Raw genomic sequence first — 17922 nt, 5'->3', positions numbered from 1 at the left:
GTTTGATATGTGTATACATGTGAAAAAACTCCCATCAGCCAGTTAATGAACACATCCATCACCTCACATATTTATCTTTAGGTGTTGTTTTTTTTTTTTTTTTGGTGAAAAGAACATTTTAGATCTATTCTCTTAGCAAATTTATTTTTTTAAAGATTTCATTCATTTATCTATTCGAGAGAGAGAGAGAGTGGGTGGGGGGCCAAGGGAGAGGAGAGAAAGAATCTCAAGCAGACTGTGCACTGATTGCAGAGCCCAGCATGGGGCTCAATCTCGTAACCCTGAGATCATGATTGGAGCTGAAATCAAGAGTCAGATGCTCAACTGACTGAGCCACACAGGCACCCTCTCTTAGCAAATTTCAATTATTATTTTTTAATATAGTCTTATCAACTGTAGTCACCATATTTTACACTAGATCCTCAGACCTTATTCATCTTATAGCTGAAAGTTTGTGCCCTTTTTACCAACCCCTCTCTATTTCCCCCTTGGACCCTTTCAATGCTATTGGTGATTTATTATTTCATAGCAAAAAAACTATAAAACTACTTTGATTGTGAGGACTAAGAAAGAGTTATTAATATTTTTGAGTCTAGCTATTCTTTCTTAAAACAGTATTTAATGAGCATGTTTTACATGCCAGGAACTATGATATATCGGTGAACAAGACAGGTGAAGTCCATACTGTTGTGATACATAGATTCCAATAGAGAAACAGATGGGCACCTGGGTGGCTCAGCAGTTAAGTGTCTGCCTTCAGCTCAGGTTATGATCCCAGGGTCCTGGGATCAAGTCCACGTCGGGCTCTCTGCTCAGCAGGGAGCCTCTTTCTCCCTCTCCCTCTGCCTGCTGTTCTGCCTGCTTGTGTTCTCTCTCTCTCTCTCTGTCAAATAAATAAATAAATAAAATCTTCAAAAAAAGAAACAGATAAGATTAGAAAAAGAGATGAGTGGAGGGTGGATGGATGGAAAGATGGATGGATAGATAAATAGGATGATGGATGGATATAATTGATACATGTAGATAAACAAGGTAATAGATTATAAAATAATGATATACTGTAGAGGTTGAAGGGAAGAAACTCCTTTAGCTTGAAATGTCGATGAATATTCAAGCAAAACCTGGTTGGCCAGCAAAGGGAAATTCTGAGACGAGAGACAAGAAAGACATAGTTCCTGCTGTAGAAACCAGTTTGGTGTTTTAGAAAAACTGAATCGCAGATCTGTACCTCTGAAACAAATAATACAATGTATGTTAAAAAAAAAAAGAAGAAGAAGAAGATAGCAGGAGGGGAAGAATGAAGAGGGGGAAATCGGAGGAGGAGACGAACCATGAGAGACGATGGACTCTGAAAAACAAACTGAGGGTTCTAGAGGGGAGGGGGGTGGGAGGATGGGTTAGCCTTGTGATGGGTATTAAAGAGGGCACGTTCGGCATGGAGCACTGGGTGTTATACACAAACAATGAATCATAGAACACTACATCAAAAACTAATGATGTAATGTATGGTAATTAACATAACAATAAAAATAAAACAAAAAACAAAAACAAAAAAAAAGAACTGAAAAACAACCAGTATGGCTAAAGCACACCAAGAAACAAGAGAATGGTAGAACGTAAGGCCAGAAAGTATAAATGCAGTGTAGATGATACTCAACCATATGGGCCATGAGAAAGTTGAGATGTAGAGAGTAGGCACAAAGGTATTTAACTCATAGTTTTCTCAGGTTAAAATTATAAAGTGAAATGAGCCTCTGCTGCCTCCTCTGGGGATTCCTCTCACCCCCAACTTTCCTTTATGCTCTCAGGCTACCTTATAACATAAACAGAACATTTGATGGATTAAATGCACTGCCTTTGGAGAGATTACAAAGTAATTGCATTACTCAGCAGACATGTCTTATATACATACCATGTACTAGTTTTAAGAAGACATAATGATATTAAAAATAACATGTACTTTGCATATATCTTGCTTAATCTTCATGAAACTCTATGAGTGCATGCTATTATTTATACTCATTTCCTTTTTTAAATTTGAGTTTTGTTGACATGCAATGTTACATTAGTTTCAGTTGTACAGCTTAGTGATTTCACAAGTTTATATATTACATTATGTTCACCACAAGCATAGATACCATCTGTCCCATTACATTGTTATTACATTATCATTGACTATATTCCTTATGCTCTGCTTCTTATTCCCATGACTTACTCATTCCATAACTGGAGGCCTGTATCTCCCTCTCCCCTTTACCCGTTTTGCTCAACTCCCCATCCCTTTTCCCTCTAGCAACCATCAGTTTGTTCTCTGTATTTATACAGAAATTCTTTTTGTTTACTCACTTTTTTTAGATTCCATTTGAGTGGAATCATATGGTATTTGTCTTTCTCAGTCTGACTTATTTCACTTAGCAAAATATCCTCTAAGTCCATCCATGTTACTCAGATGGCATGATCTCATCCTTTTTTATGGCCATGAAATATTTTATGGCCATATATATGTATATATCATATCTTCCTTATCCATTCATCTATTGATGGACACCTAGATTGCTTCCATGTCTTGGCTATTTAAATAATGCTACAATAAACATAGGGATGAATACATCTTTTATTTTTTTTTAAAGATTTTATTTATTTATTTGAGAGAGAGAGAATGAGAGACAGAGAGCACGAGCGGAAAGAGGGTCAGAGGGAGAAGCAGACCCCCCGCTGAGCAGGGAGCCCAATGCGGGACTCGATCCCGGGACTCCAGGATCATGACCTGAGCTGAAGGCAGTCGCTTAACCAACTGAGCCACCCAGGCGCCCTGAATACGTCTTTTAGAGTTAGTGTTTTCATCTTCCCTGGATAAATACCCAATAGTGGAATTACTAGATCACTAGATAATATGATATATCTATTTTAATTTTTTAAGGAGCCTCCATATTCTTTTCCATGGCGGTTGCACCAGTTTACATTCCCATGAACAGTGCACAATGGTTCCTTTTTCGCTACTTGCCTGCCAACCCTTTTTGTTCCTTGTCTTCTTGATTTTAGTTATTCTAACAGGTTGGGGTAATATCTCACTGTGGGTTTGATTTACATTTCCTTGATGAATAGTGATGTTTAGCATCTTTTCATGTGTCTATTGGCCATGTGTGTGTCTTTGAAATAATATCCGTTTAAGTCCTCTGCTCATTTTTTTTTAATAAGTTGCTTGTTTTTTTGGTGTTGAATTGTATAAGTTCTTTATATATTTTGGATATTATTAGATATATCATTTGCAAATATCTTCTCCCATTCAGTCAGCTCTTTTTGTTTTGTTGATGGTTTCCTTTTCTGTGCCAAAGCTTTTTATTTTGATGTAGTCCCAATAGTTTATTTTTGCTTTTGTTTCCCTTGCCTTAGGAGACATAGCTAGAAAAATGTTGCTATGGCTGATGTCAGAGAAATTACTGCCTATGTTCTTTTCTAGGATTTTTATGGTTTCAGGTCTCACATTTAGGTATTTAATCCATTTTGAGTTTATTTTTGTGTATGGTGTTAAAAAGTGGTCCAGTTTCATTCTTTTACATGTAGCTGTCCAGTTTTCCCAGCACCATTTATTGAAAAGACTGTCCTTTCTCCATTGTGTATTATTGCCTCCTTTGTCATAGATTAGTTAACCATTTAAATGTGGCTTTATTTCTGGGCTCTCTATTCAGTCTATTGATCTATGCATCTATTTTGTGCCAGTACCATACTGTTTTGATTACTACAGCTTTGTAGTATAACTTGTAATCTGGGGTTGTAATACCTCCAGTTTTGTTCTTTCTCAGGATTGCTTTGACTATTTGGAGTCTTTTGTGGTTCCATACAAATGTTAGTATTATTTGTTCTAGTTATATTAAGAATGTTGTTCGTATTTTGATAGGGATAGCATTGAATGTGTAGGTTGCTTGGGTAATATAGACATTTTGACAATATTAATTCTTCCAATCGATAAGTACAGAATATCTTTCCATTTGTTTGTGTCACATTTAATTTCTTTCATCAGTGTTTTATAGTTTTCAGAATACAGATCTTTCTCCTCTTTGGTTAAGTTTATTCCTAGGTATTTTATTCTTTTTGGTGCAGTTGTAAATGGTTTTGTTTTTTAATTTCTCTTTCTGCTACCTCATTGTTAGTGTATAGAAATGCTACCAATTACTGGGTATTAATCTTGTATCCTGCCACTTTATTGAAGTTATTTATACTTCTAGTAGTTTTTTGGTGGAGTCTTTAGGATTATCTATGTATACTATCATGTCATCTGTAAATAGTGACAGTTTAATTTCTTCTTTACCAATATAAATGCCTCATTTATTTTTCTTGTCTAATTGCTGTGGCTAGGACTCCTAGTACTATGTTGAATAAAAGTGTTGAGAGAGGACATCCTGGGCTTGTTCCTGATCTTAGAGGAAAAACTCAGTTTTCCCCATTGAGGATGATGTAACCTGTGGGTTTTTCATATGTGACCTTTATTATATTGAGGCATATTACCTCTAATCCCATTTTGTTGAGAGTTTTTATCATGAATCAGTGTTGAATTTTGTCAAATGCTTTTCCTGCATATATTGAGACGATCATAGGATTTTTATCCTTCAGTTTGTTGATGTAGTGTATAATGTTGATTGATTGCAAAAATTGAACCATCTTTGCATTCCAGGAATAAATCCCACCTGATCATAGTGAATGATCTTTTTGATTCATTGTTGTATGTGGTTTGCTAATATTTTGTTGAGGATTTTTGCATCTATGTTCATCAGGGATATTGCCCTATAGTTTGTTTTTGGTTTTTGTTTGTTTTGTTTTGTTTTGTTTTGTTTTGTTTTGTTTTGTTTTGTTGTGGTGTCTTTGTTTGGTTTTGGTATCAGGGTAATGCCCACCTTGTAAAATGTATTGGGAAGCTTTCCTTCCTCTTCTATTTTTTTTTTTTTTTTTTTGGAATAGTTTGAGGAGAATAGATATTAACTCTTCTTTAAATGTCTGGTAGAATTCACTTGTGAATCTATCTGTTCCTGAACTTTTATTTTTTGGTAGTTTTTTTTTATTGCCAATTCATTTTCATTACTTATAATTGGTCTGTTAAATTTTCTATTTCTTCCTGGTTCATTTTTGGAAGATTGTATGTTTCTAGGAATTTATCCACTTCTTCTATTGTCTCGTTTGTTGGCATATAATTTTTCATAGTATTCTCCTGTACTCCTTTGTATTTCTGTGATGTCAGTTGTTGCTTCTCCTCCTTATCTCTGATTTTATTTATTTGGGTCATTTCCCTTTTTTTTTTAATGAATATGGCTAAGGGTTTGTCAATTTTGTTTTCAGAGAACCAGCTCATGTTTTCATTGATCATTTTATTTATTTTTTAGTCTCTATGTCATTTATTTCTGCTCTGGGTCTTTATTATTTATTTTCTTCTATTCACTTTGGGCTTTGTTTGTTCTTATTCTAGTTCCTTTAGGTGTAAGGTTAGGTTGTTTATTTGTTGTTGTTGTTTTTTCTTATTTCTTGAAGCAGGGCTGTATTGCTTTATACTTCCCTCTTGGAACTGTTTTGGCCTTGTCACAGAGATTTGGGACCATTCTACTTTCATTTTCATTTCTCTCCATGTATTTTTTTTAATTTTCTATTCTTTGATTGCTTCATTGATATGTTTGTTGTTTAGTATCATCTTGTTTAGTCTCCACATGTTTGTGTTTTTTCCAGTTTTTTTCCTTGTGATTTATTTTTATGTTCATACCACTGTGGTCAGAAAAGATGCATGGTATGATATCAGTCTTCTTAAATTTATTGAGGCTTGTTTTATGGCCTAGTATGTGGATGTGTTCTGGAGGATGTTTCATGTGCACTTGAAAAGAATGTGTATTCTGTTGCTTCTGGGTGGAATATTCTGTATATATCTGTTATGTCCATCTGGTCCAGTGTGTCATTCAAAGACATTGCTTCCTTATTGATTTTATCTGGATGATCTATCCATCCATTGATGGAAGTGAAGTGTTAAAGTTCACTAGTATTATTGTATTACCATCAATTTCTCTCTTTATGTCCATCAATATTTGTTTTTTGTATTTAGGTGCTCCAGTATTGGGTATATAGATATTTACAAATGTTATATCCTCTTGTTAAATTGATCCACTTATCATTATATTATGCCCTTCTTTGTCTCATTAGTCTTTGTTTTAAAGTCTGTTTTGTCTGATGTAAGTATTGCTAACCTGCCTTTTTTTTTTCACTTCCATTTGCATGGCGAATGCTTTTCCTTCCCTTTCACTTTCAGACTATATGTGTCTTTAGGTCTGAGGTGAGTTTCTTGTAGGCACCATATAGATGGGTCTTGGTTTTTTTTTATCCGTTCTGCCACTCTATGTCTTTTGATTAGAGCATTTGGGCCATTTACATTTAAAATAATTATTTTTTATTTATTTAAATTCAATTATCCAACATATAGTACATCATGAGTTTCAGATGTAGAGTTCAGTAATTTATCAGTTGCATGTAACACCCAGTGTTCATCACATCAGATGCCCTCCTTAATGACCATCACCCAGTTACCCCATCCCCCCAGCTACCTCCCCTCCAGCAACCCTCAGTTTGTTTCCTATAGTTAAGAGTCTCTCATGGTTTGTCTCCCTTTCTGATTTCTTCCCATTCAGTTTTCCCTCCCTTTCCTTATGATTCTCTGCACTGTTTCTTATATCCCACATATGAGTGAAACCATATGATAATTGTCTTTCTCTGATTGACTTATTTCATTCAGCATAATAACCTCCAGTTCTATCCACGTCAGTGTAAATGGTAAGATTTCATCCTTTCTGATGGCTGAGTAATATTCCATTGTATATATATACCACACCTGCTTTATCCATTCCTCTGTCAGTGGACATCTGGGCTCAATTTAAAGTAATTATTGATAGGTATATTCTTATTGCCATTTTTAAATTTTGTTTTCTGGTTGTTTTTGTAGTTCTTTGTTCCTTTCTTCTTCTCTAGATCTCTTTCTTTGCAATCGATGGATATCTATAGTGTTTTGTTTGGCTTTATTTCTCTATTTTTTGTGTATCTACCATAGGTTTTGGGTTTGCGATTTTTCATGAGGTTCATATATAACATCCTAAGTTAATAGCAGTCCATATTCATTTTATGGTCATTTAAGTTCAAACACATTGAAAGAAGGAAGGAAAGAAGAGGGAAGGAAGGAAGGAAGGAAAGAAAGAATATATGTTGTTATATTTTATATCTTTTTATACATATTTTTCTTATGTCTAATTATGGCCATTTCTTTTCCACTTAAAGAAGTTCCCTTCACATTTCTTGTAAGGCTAGTAAAGTGGTGATAAATTCCTTTATATTTTGTTTGTCTGGGAAATTCTTTATCTCTCTTTCAAATCTGAATGATAACCTTGCCAGATAGAGTATTCTTGTTTATGGTTGTTTTTTTTTTCCCCTTCAGCACTTTGAATATATCATATATATCACTCTCTTCTGGCTTGCAAAGTTTCTGTTGGAAAATTAGCAGATAATCTTACAGGTTTTCCCTTGTAGGTAACTCTTTGTTTCTCTCTTGTTTTTAAGATACTCTCTTTATCTTTAACCTTTGACATTTCAATCATTATGTGCCATGGCATGGACCTCCTTGGGTTCATCTTGTTTGGAACTCTCTGTTCTTCTTGGACTTAGATATCTATTTCCCTCCTAGGTTAGGGAAGTATTCAGTTATTATTTCTTCAGATAAGTTTTCTACACCTTTCTCTCTTTTTCAAGGATCACTATAATATGAATATTTGTTCACAGGATGTTGTCCAAGAGATCTCTTAGTCTATCCCCATGGTTTAAAATTATTTTCTCTTTTTGATCTTAAGTTTATATGCTTTCCATTATCCTTTCTTTCAGATCACTCATCTGTTCTGTATCCTCTCATCTACTGTTGATTCTCTCTAGTGTGTTTTTTATTTCAGTTATTGTATTCTTCAACTTTTCTTGGTTCTTTTTAATATTTTCTATTTCTTTATTGAAGGTCTCACTGAGCTCTCCATTCTTTTCTCTAGCCCAGTGGGCATGATTATGATCATTACTTTAAATTCTTTATCAGGCAGATTGCTTATATCTGTTTCATTTAGTTCTTTTCTGAGGTTTTTTCTTGTTCTTTTGGAGCATATTCCTGTTTCCCCATTTTGCTTGACTTCCTGTGTTTGTTTCTATGGATTAGATGAAACAGCTACTTGTCCTGAAGTTGAAGGAGTGGTCTTGTGTATGGTGTCCCCTATGCAGACTCTGTGTGCTGTGCTTTTGTTGGCTGGCTGTATGTGCTAGTTATTTTCTAATAAAATTAAATATTAGAAAAAATTAATTAATTAGAAAATATTAAATAAAGAAAATAATATAAAAGACAAAAGAAAATAATGAAATAAAAGAAGAAAAGAAAAAAGAAAAGGAAAAAAGAAGAAAAGAAAAAAGAGAAGAACGAACAAAATCAAAAAGAATAAAATTAAAACAAGACAGGACAAATTTTAAAATGTAAAAAAAAAAAATTAGAATAATTAAAAGTTAAAAAAACAAAACACAAAACCATGGCTGGCCTGTTTTCTCTGCCCCAGTCACAGGGTGACTGGTGTAGGCTGGTGGACCCTGGGCTCACTGAGACTACAAACTCCCTATGACAACTAGACCCATCAGGACCTTCCTGGTATGCCATTAGGACCCTCCATTTGTGGTGTCTGAAACTTCTCCTCTTGACAGCCAAATCCTGCTCCAGCCTGGGCTTTTAAGGCTGAGGGGGAGAGAGCATCCCCACAGTTCCTCAGCCCTTTTAAACTCTGGCTTCTCTTTTCTGTGCCCCAGCATAACTAGGGCTGGTGTGGGCTTGGAGACCCTGGGCTCACTGGAGTTGCAAACTCACAGAGATAACTGGGCACTCCCATTATGGTGTCTGGATCCTGCTGCAGTCTAGGCTTTCAAGGTGGGATGGGAATATAAACCGGCTTGTTCTCCAGTTCCTCTGACCTGGAGAGCTTTCTTGCAGCTCCTCTGCAGCCTGGCAGAGTTCTATTGTTGTCTGTTTTCTGTGCTAGTTGCTCTTTTAAACCATGTTTTGTTTTTTGTTTTGTTTTGTTTTTTGTTTTTCTGTGCCCAAAGACAGAGGGGCCTGTTCCTGGTCCCTCAGTGCTATCCCTCCCTCCCCACTGCCATTTGCAGTGTTAGGAGCGGGAGTTCCCTTTGTTACCATCCATCTTTATTGCTGTTCTCTTGCCATTCTCTCTGTCTTTAGTTGTTCAGTAGCTGTTCAGTCAATTTTCAGTTCTTCACAAGGATTTGTTCTATTAATAGGTGTAATTTGGTATGATCTGTGGAGGAGGTGATTTCAGAATCTTCCTACATCACCATCTTGAACCTGAACTCTATTATACCCATTTCCAAATGAGGGAATTGAATCACAGATGTCAAAGCATAATTCTTAGCACTCAAATAGCTCATAATTTATTAGGTAGACAGACTAAATGAATCCAAGCCATTGTAGGTATCACCATGGAGGTCTGATGAGAACACAGACAAAAATGAGGTGAGGAGAAATGAGAACTGTCTTTTCATTTGACACTCACAATCTCCCTCTTGCATAAGGGGTGTTAAGTGAGTTACTCAGGTCATATAGTGAGTAAGGGGTATCTATGGGCTTCTACCTCCTGACTTACTGCAGTGCCCAGCTAGCTCCCACTACTGCCCTTCTAATTTTCAATAAGCTGTTTAATTACTAAAGAAATATATTAACACTTTCTCTAGTATTTGCCCTTTAAAATCAGACCCTCTGAAAGGTTATAGTTCTTTATTACAAACTAATGCATGGTTACGGGTGACGTGTCAGTGTCAGTTGTCAGCAACTCTTTAGCATGTCAGTGTGTGTTGGGAGTAGGAAGAGGTGGAAAGATGCTGGTAGCAGGGGAAAAAGGCCTGAAGAGAGCATGTACATGCCTTTCATATCAATGCATTTTTTTAATAGGATCTGGAGTCAGGATCTGAGAGTGGAGCAGATACCATTTCAGTAAATCAGACACAAATAAATTTGTCTTCTAACTCCGAATCTACCGACCTACCATCTTCCATCCCAGTGGCCAGTTCTGGAACCAAACCCAAGTCTACGGTAAGTTATAAATGATAACAGTCAGTTTTAACATGAAATGCTGATAATCATAAGGTAAGAGTTGATATCTCATCCATTCAATATAGAAGAAATACTCCTTGAGTCTTAGTTTCAGTGACTTGATAGCATTTAATTAAGTACAATCCAACATATGTTGTTTGTTTGCTTTATAACCGATAACACAAGTACTTCACTAAAACAGGTCATGGTTCTAGAATTATGCAAAATATAGTATCAAATTTTGTTGCTGTATACTCAGATCTTTAAAGAACCAAGAGCAAAAAATCTAGAGATGGTTCTCCCTGAATTATTATCCTGACCACACCACTTACTAGTCAGAAAATCGCCTAAGACTAGATAGAGAGATAGAGATATATAAATTCACACACATCATAAATTTTATGTGGGTATTAAATGACATAGTTCATGTAAAGTACTTAGTGAAATGCTTGGCACAGAATAAATACTGAGTAAATGTAAGCTACCGTCATTATTATTATGATGCTTCATCAACTTTGCAGTGCTACCAAAACAAATAAAAGGAGAATTACCACATGTAATAATATAGCAGGGTGAATTATAAATAAAAGACATTTTCCTTTAAGTAAAAAGTTGAACGGCTACAGGAAAGCAGTATTTGACTGTAAAAGGTAACATTTATGGAGGAAGTAATTACTACTTCAAATATCTGAAGTCCCAGCAGCTCAAAAATAACCTTTCCTAGTTTAGTGAAAATCACAGTGGCGTATTATTTTTTTTAATGCCCATGTTAGCTTAACACAGAGAAACAAGTTTGGATTGCTTGTTTGCCTGACTTTAAAATAAAAGGCAAGTTTGAAATAGGACTCAAAAGAGAATACTCTGAATTTAACATGGTAGATATGTTCAATTGCAAGAATATCTAGAGCATTTTTTAATAGAATATTTATTGAATGCACTATGCTAGATGAAAGAGTGGGAGTGGAGTAAAACATATTTTCCATCTTTAAACAGCTCACAATCTAGCAAAGCGGGGTAGGTAAGTAAACAGTGAAATGCAATATCATACTATATTGTAGAGCTAAAAAATTGGAAATAGGAACCAGTGATCTGCTACATAATGCTGTTGTTGGGTACAATGAAAAAACAGGGTCAAAAATAATGTGTGTCAACAGGCAGCTGCAATGAATTGGTGCTCTTCTTTTTCATAATGGGTAAAGAAGGTTAAAATGCAAAATTTAAATATGGAAAAAAATGATCTCACTTCACCACATTCTTATTGAAGTAAAAGGTCAAAGCCTCTCAATAGTTTTAAACTGAAGGTTTGGGAACCATTGGAGCATTGGCTTTTTGAACATTGGGACAGGTATGGGGCTGACTTATAAGAAAAAAGTAGAAAGGAAGGTGAATTCACTTTTTAAAGGTATTTATGCTTAAATTCTCTTTTTAAAGCACCTATTATCCTGAAGAGCAGTTCTTTTCTCTCTGATATTTATTCCACGCTCATCTTTTACTTTAGGGTAATTACCATTGGTATCTACTATTTCTCCCTTGAAAGATACATATTTTAGTGTTTGATCACCTTATAATTTGTAACAATTTATACAACTTTGTGTGCAATTCTGTCCCTTTTCTTCAATACCCCCATGTTTATAAATGTGCTCATGTTTATAAATGCATTTCCACCGAGATATGTCTATATATATATATATATATAAAGTTTTAGAATGAGAAACATAAAACCATCAGTTTTGGGGGGACTTTAATCCTTTAAAATACTTGAAGATGGGTCTGTTTTCAAATTCTTCATGTTTGCCATATCAATTAACCAAACTATTCACCCCACAGGCAAAATTAAGAAATACTAAAATTGGGGCACCTGGGTGGCTCATTTGGTTAAGTGTCTGGCTTTGGCTCAGGTCATGATCTCAGGGTCCTGGGATCCAGCCCCACATCAGGCTCCTTGTTCAGCAGGGAGCCTACCTTCCCTCTTCCTCTGCACACACCCCCCAGCCCCCAGCTGGTGATCTCTCTCTCTCTCTCTCAAATAAATAAAATCTTAAAAAAAAGAAATACTAAAATCAGTTATTGAACAGAAACATACTTTTCCATGCCCCTAAAACAAATATTTACTGAAAAGTTGTCAACTTTGGATAAAACTGTGACTCTCTACCCAGCTGTTCAGGTGTGACTTGTTACCTGGGCGCACAGTCACAGCTTCGTAGTGACGCCACCCCTCATTTGTCAGTGAGCACTGGGAATCATTATGCAGTGGACTTCGCCTCCAAACACAATATTCCACTTCAAGACAACCAAAAACTGCTTAACCCATCTTGACCAATACCACAGGCAGTTAGAGAACTGTACATGAAACTCTGTCCAGCTACTGAACTATAATTTAGTAAAATTCTCCAGCAGGCCATGAGAAGGACCCAGAAAGAAACACCCCACTGTCAAAGACAACTGACTTTTAGGAAATTTCTCAAAGAAAATGGCCAATAATTAAAATAGCTTGAAAAGCAAGTTTTTGTTTTGGGGGAAGGGTTGTTTTAATGTGTGTGTGTATTTAATTTTGTGTTATTATTGATGTTGATGCTTTTGAGTACAATTCCTTTTTACTACAGTTTGAAAATAATTCTTTGGCCTTATGGGTCAGTTCTATGTTTTCAGTTGTTTCTGGGTAGGAATATTAGAATGAAGAATTTTACCTATTTTGTCAGAGAGTAAACAGATATTTACCCTGTCAATTTGGAGCTTGGGAAATTATCTATTTGTGTAATGGCAGTCTGACTACTTTGTGGAAAGCGAGAAAGCTCCAGTATCCTACAGAGCCATTCTTTTCACCAGGAACTAAAATTTCAAATTTAATATTAAGTAGAAACATATTTACTAAGAACACCTACTTCTAACATCCACTCATAATGAACTAAACTTTTGCTCCATAATGTCATATTTTTACAAAATGTTTACTTTTATTTCAGAATTATTTAATGTTACATTTGATTTGCTGCTGTGAAATCTATTTATAAGGGTGACTAACTATCACAAATATTTGGCTTTCCTTTTGTATGTAAGACCTCTGGGTTTCTACGTGCCTATTTTTTCTATAAGATTTCTTTTATATGTATTATTAGAACAGGACCAATGAGTAATCTTCAGATTTTTCATGAAGACTATGTATATATCATGCCAAAGAGTGAGCATTAAAGTAGATTTCTGTGATGTATTTCACACAAAAATGAAAAAGTCCAAAGGTAGGATACCCAGTACCTACCAAAAAACACATTAGAAAAAAGAGATCTAGTGTTTCATGTCCAAAAAATCACCGATTTCTCTCCCAAAATCTGTGATTTTTTCTTTTGAAACAGTTTCATAATGCCTTTCTTGAGAGACACTTTCACAAACAACCCATGATTAGTCATACTACTTTTATACAAAGTGCTATGACTCATTCTAGAATGATATACTGACATCCTTCTGGCCATGGTATCAGATGCTTAAGTTGTTCCTGTATTCATGAATATAGGGTTGTTACATGAAAGATTTTAAAGCAGGACACTAAAACCTCAGGGGTTTTGTTGTTTTTTCTGAAGCTACTTGTAAGTGTAGGTGTTCATTAAATTACTATTCATCATACATTTATGAAGAGAGAAACCAAGCTCTAGAAAATAAAGAAAACAATGTATTTCATTTGTAGAATAAGTAACTGGAGGAACAGGGACAGTCTAGCATTCTGTAGAATAACCAAGAGCATCATTAAAGAGCAATGCAAGGATATGGTTTCAATTTAGTCTAAATTCCTCTTCCCTCTTTGTCCCAGAAACTCCCTTAGTTGCCTTGTGATAGAATTCTAATAACAGTGATGAAACCCTCAATCATTTGGGCATGTTGGAACCACAGCTAGACAGAGCAGCTTTGAGTATGTCCTAAACTATCTAAAGGAATTTTGAAACATATTGGCATTCACATCAGAATGTATTATGTACTGGAAAATAACCCTTTTATTGAAGACATCAAAAACAGCAGAAATTATTAACCTTTGTTATTGTAATTGCTACAGAATAAAAAAGACAGATACATCTTATTTTAGCTCAAGGTGGCAACAGTAGGTCTAATTCCACAGATTGAATACACCCCTCATCTTTTCATCATTACTACCAAAATAGCAATAGGATAGATGAGGGAAAAGATCAGCTGGTGGAGGGATGGGAGCTTAGGGCAGGCAGAATGATGCCCAGCCAGACCCTGCCAACTCCTTTAGAGAGAAGCTGAGAATAAATCTTGCCTAAAGGCTGCCATGGTGTGACAAAAATAGAGCTCAGGAGTATGCCCTCACTACAGTTCATGATCATTTCTAGATGACTTTTAAAAAGACTCTCAATACTATAATCAACATAATAGCCCAACTGCTTTTACTGACAGTTCCAAAACTTGCATGGTCTATTCTATTGTTGAAGAGAACAATCTCTCAATATGACCCCCAACACAACTGATTATGCTATAGTCAGTTTAGTGAGGCATTTACATACAATCTATTATTTTTCTCCCCGCTGCATGATAGAAGCAAAATAGTAATTTTCTGGTGTGACATTTACTTGTCAATAACATTGTCCTCCCTAAAAGGTATAAATATTTTGAGGTGTAGAGAAAAGGAGGGTGATGATGGCACTAGGTAAGAATTTTGACATGTCATTTTTTAATAAATGTTATTTAAGTTCAAGTCTTTAAAAACCAGGATCTTATTTTCCCTTTTTTCAGCCAATGAGATATGGTCTAATCTACACTGTTCTTGAAAGTATCAATTTATATTTTGGGCACTGTGCATATGAGAACCATAAATTGTCACTCATAGTATTTCTATGAATCTATATCTCTCCATGGTAAAAGCAGAGACAACAAGAATATGAACTTTAAGAAAGACCCACAAGTTTTATCCAGGTAATAATTATGGAGAAAAGCATTTTTCCTCTGTAATAATAGTATCAGATAGAAAAAGGACAAACATTTATGGAGTGCACACTATGTGGCAGATATTATATTATGGACTAGTAGGGCATAGTTCATTGAATCCTCACAACAGCCTTTTAGGTAGATGCTATGATTTCCTAGAGTTCGTCGATGAGGAAACTAATATTTATAATGGCTAATCTGAGTTGCCTGTGGCCTCATTGCTAGGAAAGGATGGGGCCAGGACGACACCCAGATCTTCCATGCTCCTAAACACTGCTTTATGCAGAGATTCACCTGCCAACCACCTGGCTTCAGAATCAACATAAATTGGTCTGAGAGGTTTTATGTCGGAAACAAATTGCCACTGATGTTTGAGTTATCAGAGTGCACAGGCACAGCTTCATTGCACAGTAAAGAACTGGTTCATCAGAGCATGGCATAGGTCATATTGTTCTAACATCATTTTCTAAATCATCTGTCTACCATAGATTTTTTACATGTGTTTGTACGTATATATATACATGTGTATTAAATTATACATATATATGTGTTATATATATATATCAGAAAATACATACATTTATTTGTGTTATGTATATATGTGTATATACAGACATACATACTCTGGTGTTATTTTCCAGAAACCTGTGTTGAGTAATTCTTAACCAAATGGTTCAATTTTTAATGAAACCAAATTAGTAATTATTAAGTTTTTATATAGTCATAAAATTATTATTCAGTATAAATTTTTATATTAATTTTGTTTAAGACTATTTCTTAGGAAAAACACAGAAACTACAAAGGCAGATCTATTCATTGTTACCAGGTGTGGGGAGTGGTGATGTCTGTATCTGGGTTAGGAGATTTAAGGTTTGAAAAGGTTTGAGGAAGGGTTTCTAAAGGGAAGCTCATCAGGTAGAAGACAGAGGTTAATGGACACCTTTGACAAACAATAATCAATTTAATTGTTGCTTCTGTAAAAGGAGGACTTCCACGTAGGCTGCTTAAAAATAAAAAATATAAAACTCATGAAATACTGTTTTGATAGAGAGTGATTTATTAAAGATGTCACAGACAGTCTGTTTGGGAGTATGATATTAATTTATGACGAATTAGCCACACAAGATTTAAAAAAGTATTCTTAACCTGGAATTTATGGATTTATTTAAAAGGGTGCCTGAACCCCTTGAAGTTGTATTTTAAATTGTATATGCACACCAGCATTTACACGTGGGAAGACTGTCAGTATCTGCATCAGATTCTCAAAAGACTCTCCAAGCCTACCATAAAGAAATGCTCATTTGAGATTTGATGATTCAGCCAGTTATCCAGCGAAGAGATCTGATGAGCATAAGAACACCTTTGTTATAAACAATATACTTCAGGCACATTGACAGGAATTATTTCATTCAAGTTTATTTCCTGGTGTAGAATTCCACAGTAGCCTTTTTGCAATAAATTAGGCTATGCTTCATGGATATGTGAAAACTAATTCTGCTATGGAATAAAGTACCATTACCATTTGTCTCAATTATACAGAATTTCAATAAAATTAAAAATGATCCAAGAAAGAAAAGAAAAATCATTAGGGTTTTCCCATAATAGTTTCAGTGTAAATCAATTTTTTTTTGTAAATCAAATTTTATATCTAAATGAAATCACATATCTTATACATATGATCATTAAGCTAACCTCATTATGCTTGTGATGTATTAAATGGCAGGCATTAAAACTGAAAACAAGAATATAGATTCTGGAGTCCAAATCACATCATTTTAAAGTATCTTTTAAAACCCAATTCATACATAGAATTTTAGTACTATTTGTATTTTGTTTTACCAGGGTATTACATACTATATTTTTAAATTATATACTATGTTATATACTATATTTTTGTTTAAATCATTATCAGATGGTTATTTTTAGCACAACTGGTAAGTTTTCCTAATGCTGCCCACTATTTAAAACAAAATAGAGGGATAAAACATTATTGTCTTTTTTACAAAGAGGAACTGCAAATACTCCTTTTTACTGAAGTCTGGGGGAAAAAATTCAAGATAATATATAAAATTAATTAGAATTTAATAGTATTTCGTAATGTTACATGATAAGTAAAGAAAATAGTCAGCATAGTTAAGGAAAAAATGACACACAGAATTTTTGAAGAAAGTTTAAGTCAGCCTCTTCTGAAACATCAAAAAAAATTAAATTAGTACAGTTTACCATTAATAAGTGCAAAAATGTAATGGTCTTAGAAAAATGTCTTTGATTGTAATGCTTTTGAATGTGGCAATTTTACTCTGACATAGAAAAGCAATAACATTAAAGTATGTGGATTTTTAAAGAAATATTTGTCTTTGTTCACTAAGATCCTCATTGTTTATGAGAAAGAAAAATAAAGCAAAATTTATTGCTTTTTTAAGAAAAACTGAGCCACTAAAGAACTGGAAAAAAATGTTTTTGAAAAGGACATCATTCTGTGATTATTATAATGAGATGTTTCTTAGAATTCTATGATTGTAAAGCATAGAGGCATCCATTCACATATTCTGGATTTTGAAATAATAAATATGTAATTCATTAACCTTGGGCTTTGAAAAATAGAAACATTTTTATAGTCATTTTCTTTTATATTTAAAATAAATTCAAAATTCTCTCATTTCTTGTGTTTGAAGATATTGACATCTGTTTCCAATGCATTTACACATTAATTCATGACAGTCTCATTTGGGATGGGTTATTTGATCTCCACAATGATCTCCTCACATCAGCCTTTTCACTTTGAACCTAGAAGTTTTGTTTTGTCAAAAATAAGCATAACTTGTACCCAGATACACTGATCCTTAATACTAAAC

At 34.6% G+C, this 17922-nt stretch overlaps 1 protein-coding gene across 4 annotated transcripts in view; it reads left to right on the top strand.

Moving 5' to 3' along the window:
• The window catches only part of DLC1 (DLC1 Rho GTPase activating protein), a 486810-nt gene that overhangs the window by 190704 nt on the left and 278184 nt on the right, over positions 1–17922 (top strand). For all 4 annotated transcript variants that reach the window (XM_032413503.1, XM_032413504.1, XM_032413502.1 and 1 more), the window contains one exon: positions 9998–10138. In XM_032413503.1, coding sequence (XP_032269394.1) covers positions 9998–10138 — 141 coding nt within the window. The remainder of the gene's footprint in view (positions 1–9997; positions 10139–17922) is intronic.

This window comes from Phoca vitulina, unplaced genomic scaffold (genome assembly GCF_004348235.1).
Source record: "Phoca vitulina isolate PV1807 unplaced genomic scaffold, GSC_HSeal_1.0 scaffold15, whole genome shotgun sequence".
In the NCBI taxonomy this organism is placed as follows: Eukaryota; Metazoa; Chordata; class Mammalia; order Carnivora; family Phocidae; genus Phoca; species Phoca vitulina.
Note: the sequence above shows the minus strand (reverse complement) of the source record. Positions and strands in the feature narration are given on the sequence as shown.